We start from the raw sequence: 13,395 nt of genomic DNA on the forward strand, positions 1-13,395 counted from the left end.
ACAGGCACGTAACAGTGGGATATAACAACAACATTGCCTATTTGTGACAATCACATAGCGACAGTAATCAAATTTAGCAAAGAACCATGTTTCATTTACTTCTCAAACATACAAGAACTTTCCTCCAGCTCATCCGCCGGCTACGTTTGTCAACACGCTCACTTCCATTGCGATTTGTATTTGTGTTGTGGCTTTTGAGTTTTGTATCGTAGCTTTTGTGTTTGTGTTGAACCGTCTCGGCCACCCTACTGATCTGTACAGATCCACAGGTTGTTGAGAGCTCACTTTGTACAGATTATCCATCCATCCATCTTTGTCCGCTTATCCGGTATAGGGTCGCGGGGGGAGCATCTCCAGCTAGGGACCCCAAACTTCCCTTTCCCGAGCCACATAAACCAGTTCAAACTAGGGGATCCCAAGGCGTTCCCAGACCAGGTTGGAGATTTAATCCCTCCACCTAGTCCTGGGTCTTCCCTGAGGCCTCCTCCCAGCTGGACGTGCCTGGAACACCTCTCTAGTGTGGCGCCCAGGGGGATCCTTACCAGATGCCCGAACCACCTCAACTGACTCCTTTTGACGCGAAGGAGTCAGCGACTCATACTCTGAGCTCCTCACAGATGACTGAGCTTCTCACCCTATCTCTAAGGGAGACGCCAGCCCCCTCCTGAGGAAACCCATTTCGGCTGCTTGTACCCTGGATCTCGTTCTTTCGGTCATGACTAAGCCTTTGTGACCATAGATGAGGATAGGAACAAAAACTGACTGGTAGATTGAGAGCTTTGCCTTCTGGCCCAGCTATACAGATTATTATAATCCAAAACCTTAAACTTAACTTTTAGTTAAGAATACTAATACTGCAGAATACTCTTTTTGCTGTTTTGAGTAACTTTAAAATTCAGAATTGCATTTTGAGGTTTTCTGTGGCCAGAAGGTTGCTGTTGTACCCAGCATTCGATTCAGCTATGTTGAGAGGTGAATAATTGAGCTTGTCACATAGCAATTATATACTGTATATACAGTTTTTCACCATCAAGTCCATTCTTTAGTTGCGTTTAGTCCGACATTCTCATTTTATCTCCCCCATCTTCCTCTTTGATGGACCTGTCCACCCAGTCACCACTTCCCTTTTCTCCATCTCTTTTATCTACTTGCCTTACTTGACTCTTCTGCATTGTGGGGAAGAAAATGCAGTCACTGAGGGTTTGTCCGTTTTATTTACATGAGGCAGAAGGTAGAAATCGAACAGGAAGATATTTTGAATAACCAGTCCGAGAACAATACTAGCAGCTTTTAATATAGTCTCTTTCATTTGCGTTGGTTTGTGTGGTTTCATGGGAAGCTGTGCAAGAAAGATGAACATTGTGTTGAAACCACAGCCAGCCCCCTCTGTGCGTGCAGTCATACGCAAAGACACACAGATTTCCACACAATGAGCTTGCACACTTTTTGAATAATTTAGTTTTCCAGAATGTCTTTTTTTTACATTTTCCTATAGCTGATAAGTTAATTTCTAATCAGACATCAAACAGTTCTTTATGTTTAACGTTACATGTGACCCCTAATAATAAACGAGCTGCGAAATAAACTGTCACTCAGGATTTCACACGAGGAACCGAAGCACAGTTTTAAGTTCTCATTTTTATTTTTGTTATTCACACTTACTGTGGAGCACCTTCTCTGCATATTCACTGACCACATGTTGTGCCAGTCAGGCTGAGCCGAAAGCATCAAAGTTTCAAAAAAAGCCATGCACCCTTTAAGCAGTGGTGAGGACTCACGCATCAGGTTAAAAATATTCATGCCTGTGCCCAGCAAGAATGTATACAAAAGGCCATATGTGTCTTTCTGTGTGAGAACATGCACACCTGCATAGTTGTGTGTGACACATACACTAAGCGTTGTGTACTTTGTGCTAGCAAACCCAAAAAAGCAACAGCAGGAAGAGAGGAAACAATAATCATAAGGGAGAGAGAGAGAAAAAAAAAAGAGAGAGGGTTCCTGAGTGAAATCTCTCTTGAGGCCGAGCCTGCTTACTACCCTGCTGCACATGTGCACCTGTTTTTTATGGACTAATAATAGCCAGACTGCTTTTTAGTAAGGAACTCTCAAACTTCTTCTTTTTCTGTCTGTTTATCGGTTTTCTCATACTCTACCATCTGCTGTTGTGTTTCTGTGCACCCTGGCAGCGTTTGTTAAAATAACTATACCCATAGGAGGAGAAAGTAGTCAGTCCATATTTGTGGCTTTTCACCTCAATATACGATGTTCATATCTTTGGTAAACTGCCATTGTGGAAATTAGAGTGAATGAATGCTCTCTTGGGGGAATAAAAGAATTTCCCTTGGCTTAAAATGTCAGTTAACTCATACATTCCTTGAAGAGCAAAGCTAATAACGCATAGCCATCTTTTTCTTGTACTCTTTATATATTGTAAATCTAAAACACCCATAAAAAATAATGTTCCCTTTTTTTAAACTGATGACTTAAACTTTAATCAAAGTCTTTCCGGCATCATGAAAAGAGCAAACAGATATATAAAATATTCACTGTCTATCAGAGTATGGTACTAAGCCATCAATGTTATCTAAGGCTTAATGCCCAACAAGATATCCATTGTTCGGTATTAATGGGCAACAGCGAGGCGTGAACCGTGCAATGCGTGCCTCGCCGTTGTCCATTATTGCCTGACAATGGACACCTCGTCAGGCAACATGCATAGACAGTGGTCACTTGGCACATTTATTTTTATAAACCATTAATTTATATTTTAATTTGGTTTAAAATGGAAAGCTAATTACTAATGTTATAGCATTTAAGTTAGTAATAATTAACCTGTGTCTATGTTATCTCTTAACATATACCTACACTCTCCGTCTCTACAAGATTGGGAATGATTGATATTTCTCTTGGAACAGCTACCAGAAGATTTACAACTTTCAGACAGGTTGCTCACGTCACATCTACGTCGTTAAGCTCAGTTGGAGGCTGCGCATTAATGCTCAGCACTCACTGGAAAAGTGCTTCTAATATCCTTCACTGGTCTCGGTCCAGGGGGTAAGCCTCTCCTCTCTAAGCGTAGCTCCCATGGCGCCAATTTAATGCTACAAAGCCATCACCTGCAGTTAGCATCCCATTGACCGCCATTCATTTTGGCACCACTTTGACAGTGAATAACTTTACATCTGAAGCGTTTAAAGACTCTATTTGTGCATTGTTTATTATTTTTTTTAACATTAACTAGCATGTTAGTTAGCCGTAATTAGCCTGTGTCTATGTTATCTCCTAACATACAGTATACCTACGCTCTACGTCTCTGCTGATTGGGAATGATTGAGATTTCTCTGGAACAGCTACCAGAAGACTTACAACTTTCAAACAGGTTGCGCACGTCACATCTACTTCGTCAAGCTCAGTTGGAGGCTACGCAGTAACGCCTAGCCATCACCGGAAAAGTGCTTCTATTTTCCTTCACTGGTCTCTGTCCAGAACAACGGGATCGGTTCATCTGATAAGGTTTTTATGCAATTCTAAAGTTCACTGGGCCAGTCAATAGGACGGACCTAAGATACCACTTGTCACCCTTAGCAACAGGAGATATTTATATAGTCCGCTCAGCTCATAGAAAAACGATAGTTACGTATTGTAACTCCAGATTCTATGAGTATAGGCGTAGCCTTCTAAGGGCTGGGTTTATCCCTTTGCGCATGTGCAGTCGTAAAGATTTTCTTTCCCACCCTCGCGTCCAGTACGGGCCTCAACTACATCCGCAGTTAGTGAATATATACACAGCGGACCCCTTGTTTGTCTCCCAAACATCAGCTTTTTCTTCAACTAATGTTCTAGGAGCAGGTGACCCGGACCTTAGAGGGCTACGCCTAAACTCATAGAATCTGGAGTTACATTATGTAACTATCGTTCTACTTCGTTTAGGCTTTGCCCTCTAAGGGCTACGCTACTGGGTTAGGGCGAAGCTGATGTAGTCAATTCCACCTGCGGCACAGGACCCACAAGCTGAAGATAGACCACATTTTCCAAACAACAATGTACAGAGGCTCAGAGGCTGCGCTCCCATCCCCTCTAATGGAGAGGCAGGACGGAGAAACCAACAGTGCACATAAGTCACTTACGCTTTTGGCTGTAGGGCAAGGAGAAGCGCCCTTTTTAGTGACAGCATTTTGAGAGAAGCCTGTGCCAGAGGCTCAAAGGGGGGCTTCCCCAGAGCCCTGAGCACCAGAGCTAGGTCCCATTGGGGGGTGAGGGGGCAAACACGGTTTTTGTCACCTAACCCCCTTCAGAAAACTCTTCACCAGGGGATGGGTAAAAACTGTCCTCTTACCATAGCCCTCGTAGCGGGATGAGATAGCTGCTGCAAATGCTTTGAGTGTAGATGGAGCCAAATCGCTATCCACCAGAGTTTGGAGACACGTCAACACGAGAGGTAGGGGACACAATGTGGAATCTGTAGAAGGGGCTCTGGAGCTCTGGATGGTGCTCACCATGGCAGGGGGCAAGCCTAATTTCTGTAGGCGTTCCCGCTCAGCAACCAACCCCACAGCCTCTGGGTTATCACCGGGGGATTACAGATCGCGGCGTTCAGCTGCAATAGTTCGTCTCCCTGCCACAGAACATAACATTTGAACAATAGTGGGATTCAATCTCCACTGGTTGTGGGAGGGCCCTCCCCTTGACATCAGGTCGGCCGCCCGGTTCAAAATCCCAGGGATATACATGGCTTTGAGAGAAAGCAGGTGACTGTGGCGCCCACAGCAAGAGGCGTCTGGCTGTTTCCAACCGCTAGGCTGAGCGTATGCCGCCCTGACGGTTAATGAATGCTGCCGCCTTGATGTTGTCTGCCCGCACGACGTCGTGTTTCCCCAACATCACCGGGGTGAAGTGTTTCAACACTTTCAAGAGCGTGGACAGCTCCAGGCAGTTTATGTGGGGGAGAAGAGGAGGAGGCCAGTCCCCTCCCACCACCTGTGACTCGCACATTCCCCCCCAGCCAGTAAGGGACGCATCTGTGTACACCGTCACATATGACGTCACTCTGCCCAGGGGAACCCCGGAAGACCGGGTCTGAGGATTCCCCCAGTACAGCAGGTCTGACCGGAGGAAATGAGGGATAGACAGCATTTGCCATTTGTGGCGAATGTGATTGAGTCGTTGGCGTTGAAACCACCTTCCTCATGTGGAGGAGACCCAGGGGAACCACCGTGTGTCCCGCAAACATCATGCCCAGGAGCCGCATCACTGACAGCGCTGAAACTGTCGTGTGTGTGGCCCAAAGCGGGACAACAGAGAGGTCAGGGCGTCCTGTCTTGGTGGTGACAGCCTGGCTCTTATGGTGATCGAGTTTATGTCCACGCCTAGATAAACTATTAATTGTGCGGGGACCAAAGTGTTTTTTTGCCAATTTATGACAAAACCCAGCGTTTGCAGGTGCTGCAGAACCTCCTTTGTCTGTAGCGCTGCCTGCTACCGAGAGGGGGCTAGAATGAGCAGATCGTCCAAATAAAATAGGACTCTGATGCTCCGCCGCTAGGCGAGATGAGTGATCGTATAGGAAGACCTGCATCCGTGTCCCCTTGAACTTGAGTAAACGGGGCGTAGCGAGAGACTGGAGCCTTCAGTTTCCCAGGCTGGGAGAAAGCCTCCTCCACAAATGGCCAAAGCGCAGCCAGAATGAGGCCCGTGAAGAGGGCGGCTCCTGGGCATAAACATCCTTGCTCAAAAGGCCGTGAGCGGGGGCTGGCAGCTCTGCCTGGAGCACTATGCCTCTCAGCATACTGCTTAATTGAAGAAAAAGTGGGAGACGAACAACGGGTCTGCATATATACAGTAACTGCGGCCATAGTTGAGGCCCGTGATGGGCGCAAGGGCGGGAAAGAAAATCTTCACAATTGCGCATGCGCGAAGGGATAAACCCAGTAGCGTAGCCCTTAGAGGGCGAAGCCTATACGAAATAGAGTCATTCAGCTCAGACAGCTAGCATAGAGCCAGAAAGCTAACATTATGCTAGCAAGATGACACTATGTTTAACACCAGGACAAGATAGCTATCAGGCACGTCATTGTCCCCAAAACCATGTAACGATTTTCACAAAGAATTATCCACGGTGTGTACTGTCGGCCGCAGCTTGAACTAGCAGCGAGATGTGAGATAACGTTATTCGCTGTGAAACAAAGCAAGTTCAGAGGACCAGTGTAACTGTAACTTACTTCTTGCAGCTTGTGTGTTAGCGCCACCATGTGGCTTTGAGAGGACGAGCCACTGAAGCACTGTTGAAAGTAACTGATTCAACAAAAAATGTTCTTTTAATGTAGCGCATTAATTTAAAACGATAAACACTCAGAACTCCTTTCTATACCACTTTTTAATGGACACCCTGCAGCCAATCAGAATCAAATATTCACCCAGACCATGGTATAACATGTATTAATGGATGGCTGGACACTGTCTTTTTATTTAAATCTTCTAAATTCCATGTTTTACCATCAAATATATTGAGGTCATGTACAAGATTACTCCTTATGCCCAATAATCTATATAGCTAAATACTGTAGGAGGGTGGTTTGTACTTTTTTTGAAAAGCTCTTAGTTGCATTTAAAACCATACATGAGATGTGATGTATTGGAAGCTTTAGATATCTGTCAGACGGTCTTATCTTATACGATCATCTGATGATTTATCATGATTCATGTGTAATTTAAAACAATGAGTTAAGGATCATTAGAAGCCCACTGTTCTAATTATTTTACATATTGTTACAATTTTAGAATTGTACAACGTCCATTCCCTCCTTGCCAGATAACAAAATAAAATTCTGTATCCTGAAAAACTATTTTATTATTTGGAGGATATTTGAAAAGTCCAGTTACCAAATCCCAGCTTTGGCCAATATATTAAAACACGATCAGTATTTCACCGTAAGGACTTTAAAAAAAGAAACACATCATGTACAGAACTGTCCTCCTAAATTATCTTGACATTAACAAGGTAGTAATACTTCCTCAAACAATTCTTGACAGATAATGGAGTGACATTTTCTGGGAAACTATTTTGAATTGGTTTTGTTTTGATTAAAAAAAATATATATGTGTGTGTATAATGTATAATATATGTGTATAATATATTTATGTGTGTGTGTGTGTGTGTGTGTGTGTGTGTGTGTGTGTGTGTAATGTGTATGAATAACTGAAAAGATCAGTCAATCAATCCTTTATTTTGATAACTTAAAATATGTTTAAATGATTCCTAAAGTTTACCCGGTTGACCACCAATTTCACAGCATCCAACATTGGGTTGTCGTGCTGCAATCAGCACAGGAATTGTAGTACATGCAAGAAAACCATCTATTCTTTGGTCAGTTACACCTAAACCATTTCTTCCCCAGACTCCATTGGTTGATAGATTGTCTAAACCACTAGATTTGAAAAGGAGCTTGAGGCCTTACCTTCAGTGTGCAGAAAGTCCACTGACGCAGAGGTGTCAACAACCTAATTCAGAGTTATCTCGCTCTCACTCGGTGCTAATACACAACTTAGAGTGGTGAACTGTCCTTTGAGACTGCGTCATGAGATTGATGCACATATAGCAGAGCGGGGCTCATAATGGCTCGTTGCTGTCGGTCCTACCCTCTCTCCTTCTTTGCTTTCTCTCACTCTTTGTGTTGTTTTCCTGTCTTTTAACTATCCACCTCTGTTGTCACAAAAAGTGACACACTAAGCCCCTTGATCTTGTGGTGTTGGTGGCCTACCCACATTGGCCTTACCTGTACAATGCTGTCAGACAGATACGTTGTGTATTCTATGCTAAAATGGCAAAGGGACATGCATTTAGCATCCCAGAGTACATTTTTGTTTTGTGTGTTGCTGTACTGTAGCCACATTATGATGTGTTGTGTAGTGTTCAATTACATGTTTTACATATACAGACATTAACATGTCAGATGCTTACCTGATGTCTCTTTAAAAAAAAAAAAAAAAACAGTAGCAGTAGTACAAGTAGTAGAAGCACCTGTTGTACAGGAGACTAAGCCTTCAGAGGAAGCACGTAGGAAAAACATATCACCATAGTTATGCGTCTTTCGGATATTTTTTCTTTCTTTCAGCAAAGCGTAACGGAGATGGTTAAAGTGAAGTGACTGACATTTTTCTGTATGGGTGTTAAATCTTTGGCACCTCAGATTCACACAAAAAAAGAGAAGTGTGCATCTCTTATCAGCGTAGATGTCAAAGTTGCAACTACTTGTCCGCACATTTAATATCCTCTCACTTATTTTTGTCACTAGGTGTATGAATATATATATATTTAGAACGACTTGTAATACATTATAGAAAGACAAATTAACTTTGTAATTTGGATTATGACATGTGCTTTTGCCGAGACTGGAAACCCCCCATTCTATGTGTAAACACATCACATGGAGACAAATAAGATTTTTGCTTCCTGTTGTGATGTACTCAAGCCTTTTAATGAAGATGCACCAGAGGTCTATGTGGACGTGAAAATGCTTTATTGTTGTTTCGCGGCACAGAGGTCGCAGTCTAACCTGAACATCTACAAAGTACCTTTCAAGTTCTAGTATTTCAACCAGATATCTGTGTAGACTTTAGACTTCTTTTTAATCTAAATGTCAGTTGTGTCCGTGGGATGAATGAAACTGTCCTCTTGTCAAAACCAGAAAGTATATTACAAAATTGTTTTAAATTCATCATAATTTTGACAAGAAACAAAGTAGAAACAAATATTTTAGAGCTGTATGACCCAGAGTTGATGATTTAGTGGACTGACATTTTGCAGTCAACATTACAGTTATTTTGTGTTGATATTGGTTTCCAAATTAATCTTCCTGACTTTTCCTATGTACGGTTGCATAGTTCCTACATCAGCAAAAAAATATTTAATAGATTATTTAAATTTCATTTTTTTTTTTTTTACAAAACCTGTAAAATGTTAAACTTAATTTAGAAGACTGAAAAAAGGGTGACTTCCTTTCTTACAGGGTTAGAAATATTTAACTCTTTTTAATCCGTCTCATTAATGCACCTGATAATATTAAACTCTCATTCTCTATGAATATGCATGTATCTATGTATCATTCTCTATAAAATCAGTGTGAATGTAACTTTTATCTTACCCCACAATAAAGAAAACACAGAGGTATATATACATATATATAAATGTATAAATGTTTAGCCATTACTGTGTTGTATCGCCCTCTACTGGTGGAACATGCGGGGACATGTCCTAACAGTCTGGGGGGGGGGGGGGGGGGGGACGACGACGCCTGTTGCAACCAGAGACATACAGTCTATGGTTGCGAGGCCACTCGGGAATATGTTCAAGAGGAATTAATACGTTTTTAACATCTCTTTTGTTAAAATAACAATTACATTTAAAAACTAAACCCGACCCAAGCACCTAGGAACAAAACAGTTTAACATCAACATGTCAGTGAAAGCGAATCTTTTCCACGACGGCCTGCTGAGCGGCTAAACCTGATTGGCTTGCAGCGAACCACTGAGTGACAGCGCCAGTGAGGAGCCTTTGGGTGCTCCCTGCAGTGCAAGTGTTGCCGTCATTTGCACCAGTGCTGCTGGATGCAGCGTCAATATGAATATAGGCCTAAATGACCATAAATTGTAAAACGATTTAAAGTCGGGATTAATTTTAGTAGGCTAATTGTATAATTATCCTGACTTTAAAAAAAACTTAAGCACAAAGGAATGACATAGCCAGATGCAATGGAGGACGAGGTCTCAAACCAGAGCAGTCTAAAATAAAACGGTTTAACTTTTGATTTTTTTCCCATTAAGGCTGCTGGGAAATCACGCAGTGCAGATAAAAAGGGGAATACCAAGTCAACAAGCACCCAGTTTCACTGGCTCAGTCGCTGATTTCTTTTCACCGCAGATAAACGGAAAAAAAATCCCAAAGAATCTTAACACCACAACATTCAACACATTTAATGGCTAATTTACGTCTGAAATAAGTTATTAGTCCTAGGCTACCAAACCGTGACCAACGTGAGACCTGGAATGACTTTTGGTTGCATTTATTTGGTTTTAAAATAGATTTAGGCCTATGCATATCTTTTTAAAATAAATCAAAAAGAGGATTTTAATTCTGACAGCACTGGGCCGTGTGTGCAGTGTAGGCCTAACCGCTGATAGAAAGAATAAAAACACGTTTGAAACCACAGAAAGTCAGACAGTAAATCCACACTGCGGCTGCGTTAAAACAGTCTCATTGCAGTCTACATTTTGTAGTTTAATAAGCCTGTCATCCGCATTTCCCCCCCAAAATAATAAATTGAACAGCCTGTTGCATATATAGGGTAGGTTTTTGATAAGCAATATGTTATCAAATGATAACATATTGCTTATCAATACTGTGTTGCCCATTCATCGGCAGTTCAAAAACAAACAAAAACAATCACCGTTGTAATAATGTTTTGCAGGACATTGAGCATAAAGTTACACAGTAGGCCAAGCTTTGTTCTTAGACAGTAAACCTGTCAGCGTCCACCAGGACTGAGGTGCATTCAGGGTTGAGGCAGCCCCGTCGGTGCACTGCTAAAGCGACTCTTGAATCCCTCCTGAATGTCCGCCTCCACGCCGAGACCGTGGCCGTGTCTCTCCTGTATGTAGAGAGGAAGGCCGGGGTAGACGGTCGGCGGGGCCAGATAGGAAGACCGCCACGGCAGCAGGAAATTATTATGGCACACTGCCGGGTGATTCAGATGGGGCACCAGCCAGTTTCTCGGTTGGTATGACAGGATGGAGGCAGGGTGGAGTGTCTCGGGTGTGGGCAGAAATGCTCTGATGGAAGACTCATCGGTGGAGTTGTGGATGTCGTCGCTGGAGGAGACGTGTCGCTGAGCATCCACCTCGGCCTCCGCTGACCCCCCGCCCTTCAAAACCGCCCGTGGAGAGCGGGCACGGGGCCCGGGGAGGTAGAAGATGCCTTGCTGTGCGCCGCTACTGTGAGAACGCTGTGGATTAAACCCACCTTGTTCTCTCGCACCCGGTACGGAAGCCGGGTTGCACCTGCTGTTGCCCCACAGTCGTGGCTGCAAGAGGTCAGGGCAGAGAGCCGGTCTCGGGGATAAGGGCGAAGCAGAGGCAGCTGTGCACGTTTCTGCTCTCAGGCTGCCGTGGAACTGCAGGCTGAGTACCTGGGCCCGCAGCTGGGCGTTCTCCTCACTCAGAGCCAGCAGCTGGCCCTCCAGCATCAGGTCGTTCAGCCTCCTTTTCTCCCTGGACCGCTTGGCTGCCTCGTTGTTCTTGTTTCGCTTATCCCAGTAGGTGGAATCTTTCTTGTCAGTGGGGATCATCTCCCTCTTGCGTCGTGTAACGGGGCTCACACGGCTGCTGTAGGCTCGTAAACGCAGGAGACGTTGAGTCAGCAGGGAGGACCGTGTCACCGGGAAGAGGAGTCCAGGGTCTGGATCAGACTCGACTGAGGAAGAAGGCTGGCACGGAGCAGCTGCCTCAGCCTCAGGGCTCCCCGAGGTGGACATGGCACTAGACTGGGGACAATCAAAAGTTTCAATCCAGCAGCTTTTTTACTTTATAAAATAAATAACTATAAATTCCGTTCAATTTTCTTTATTGGCATGAACAAAGAAAACAGCTTGTCAAAACAGTATACAGAAAATGCATGCAGTAGCCTACATGTTAAATACATACAGTCGGTGTCACATAGATTCTATACTGCACAGATTGTTATGTAACCCACTACATATCTATCTACATATCTATCTATCTGTCTGTCTATCTATCTGTGAGCCTATTACTCTTATGAATTTGACATAATCAATATACAGAATATGCTTAAAACGGGTTATTGTATTAGCTAAAAAAATAATTATAGCATTAAATGAATGCTGTTTTAATTTCTAGTATAGAGCTACATAATAAAAGTACCCTATTTTACTTTTTAAGCTACTCCATTATATAGTCAGACGTTGGCCCACATAGCCTATAAAACAACGCATGGAATGATTCATTGAAAGATTATTAAAGTATAAAGTAGGTAAAAGGAGCAGCAACAAGATTAAATGTTGCAAAGGCTATATTTTAAGGCATTAGTACTAATATTTAAATATAAAAATCAACAAAGCCATTATGCATTATTATATTATCACAAAACCTACAAACCTTTTACTGCTTTTCAGGAACAGGGAAGATGTGAATGAGATGTTAAAAAGTGAAATAAGTGATAAGATTGATTATTAGCATTAACCCTTGTGTTGTTTCCCCGTCTAAATTGAAAAGTAACACTTTTGTTAAGCTTTTTATCAATGTTTTTAACTGTTTTACATTTTTGTGCCTTTTTTCAACACTTTTGACGTTTTTTTTCACATGTTTGTCACTTTTTTTTGGGACATTTTCAACACTATGTAACACTAACTTATTAACTTTAGTTTTACAGTTATTTTTGGAATTTATGATCAATAAACCTAATTTTTAGGAAATTATACCTAATGTTTTCATTAGAAAAGCAGAAATTAGCATTTATTTTGACTAAAATTAAAGGAAAGTATGTTGATGGATAATCACGGACTGGAATATGTCACTTTTTACTCAATAGGCTACTGTTTCAGAACCACTAAAATTTGTTTTCAAATGCTATAAAATTGAATAAGACACCCCAAAATGAATGAAAGTAGATTTAAACTTGCCAAAGAGCGTTGGGTGGAATCAATCATGTTATATGGGTAATTAAAAAGAACATTGATATGGGAAAATGGGTCAATTTGACATGAGGACAACGTGAGGGTTAAGGGTTGTCTCCCACAAACCGAGTCCAAGCGGACGGTTAGATAGTGGTACAGTGTTAAAGTGTCGCCGCACTTACCTGAATGAAAAGAAGACACCTGTGGAATAATTTGGAAGACTGATCAACTTTGAGAGAGCTTCTTGTGTTTCTGCAACACACACACGGAAACGGTACAGAGTTTGACGTAGCACTCATAATTTAACCTACTTGATTATAACAACAAGTTTGTTGATGTCCGGCGTTTGCCCGGATAACGCTGCTCTTACCTGTCAATCACCATCAGCGGTGCTGAAGAGAGCAGAGCTGCTGGGCGGCGCACGCATTATACTGAATCCGTGCAGCCAATCGCGTTGTGTCCTCGTGCTGTCTGTTTAATAAGCGACTGTGGAAACTGATCGGCAACAAAACTTTGGAGAGCGGAAGTCCAAGACAACAGTGTGGTCTCGATCAAACCAACAGGTGACTACTGAAATGAGTCACTTTGGATCAACTGTCCTACTTATTTTTCTTACTGCACATTTCCTGCAGAACAGTTCATTTATGCAGCAGTGGTTTGCATTAAATCGTGAATGATGCATTTAATTGCCTGACGATTCAAATAGTAAATC

General features: G+C 42.6%; 1 protein-coding gene across 1 annotated transcript; it reads right to left on the bottom strand.

Annotated features, from left to right (window-relative positions):
* Positions 1-10,485: 10,485 nt before the first annotated feature.
* Positions 10,486-12,932, bottom strand: si:dkey-172o19.2 (uncharacterized). The gene is made up of 2 exons (XM_032526097.1): positions 12,866-12,932; positions 10,486-11,534 (listed from the first exon to the last, which is right to left on the bottom strand). Exon 2 carries the CDS (start codon positions 11,523-11,525, stop codon positions 10,548-10,550), a length of 978 nt encoding a protein of 325 aa, XP_032381988.1. The 5' UTR covers positions 11,526-11,534; positions 12,866-12,932; the 3' UTR covers positions 10,486-10,547.
* Between the last annotated feature and the right edge of the window lie 463 nt (positions 12,933-13,395).

Source organism: Etheostoma spectabile, chromosome 9 (genome assembly GCF_008692095.1).
Source record: "Etheostoma spectabile isolate EspeVRDwgs_2016 chromosome 9, UIUC_Espe_1.0, whole genome shotgun sequence".
NCBI lineage: Eukaryota > Metazoa > Chordata > Actinopteri > Perciformes > Percidae > Etheostoma > Etheostoma spectabile.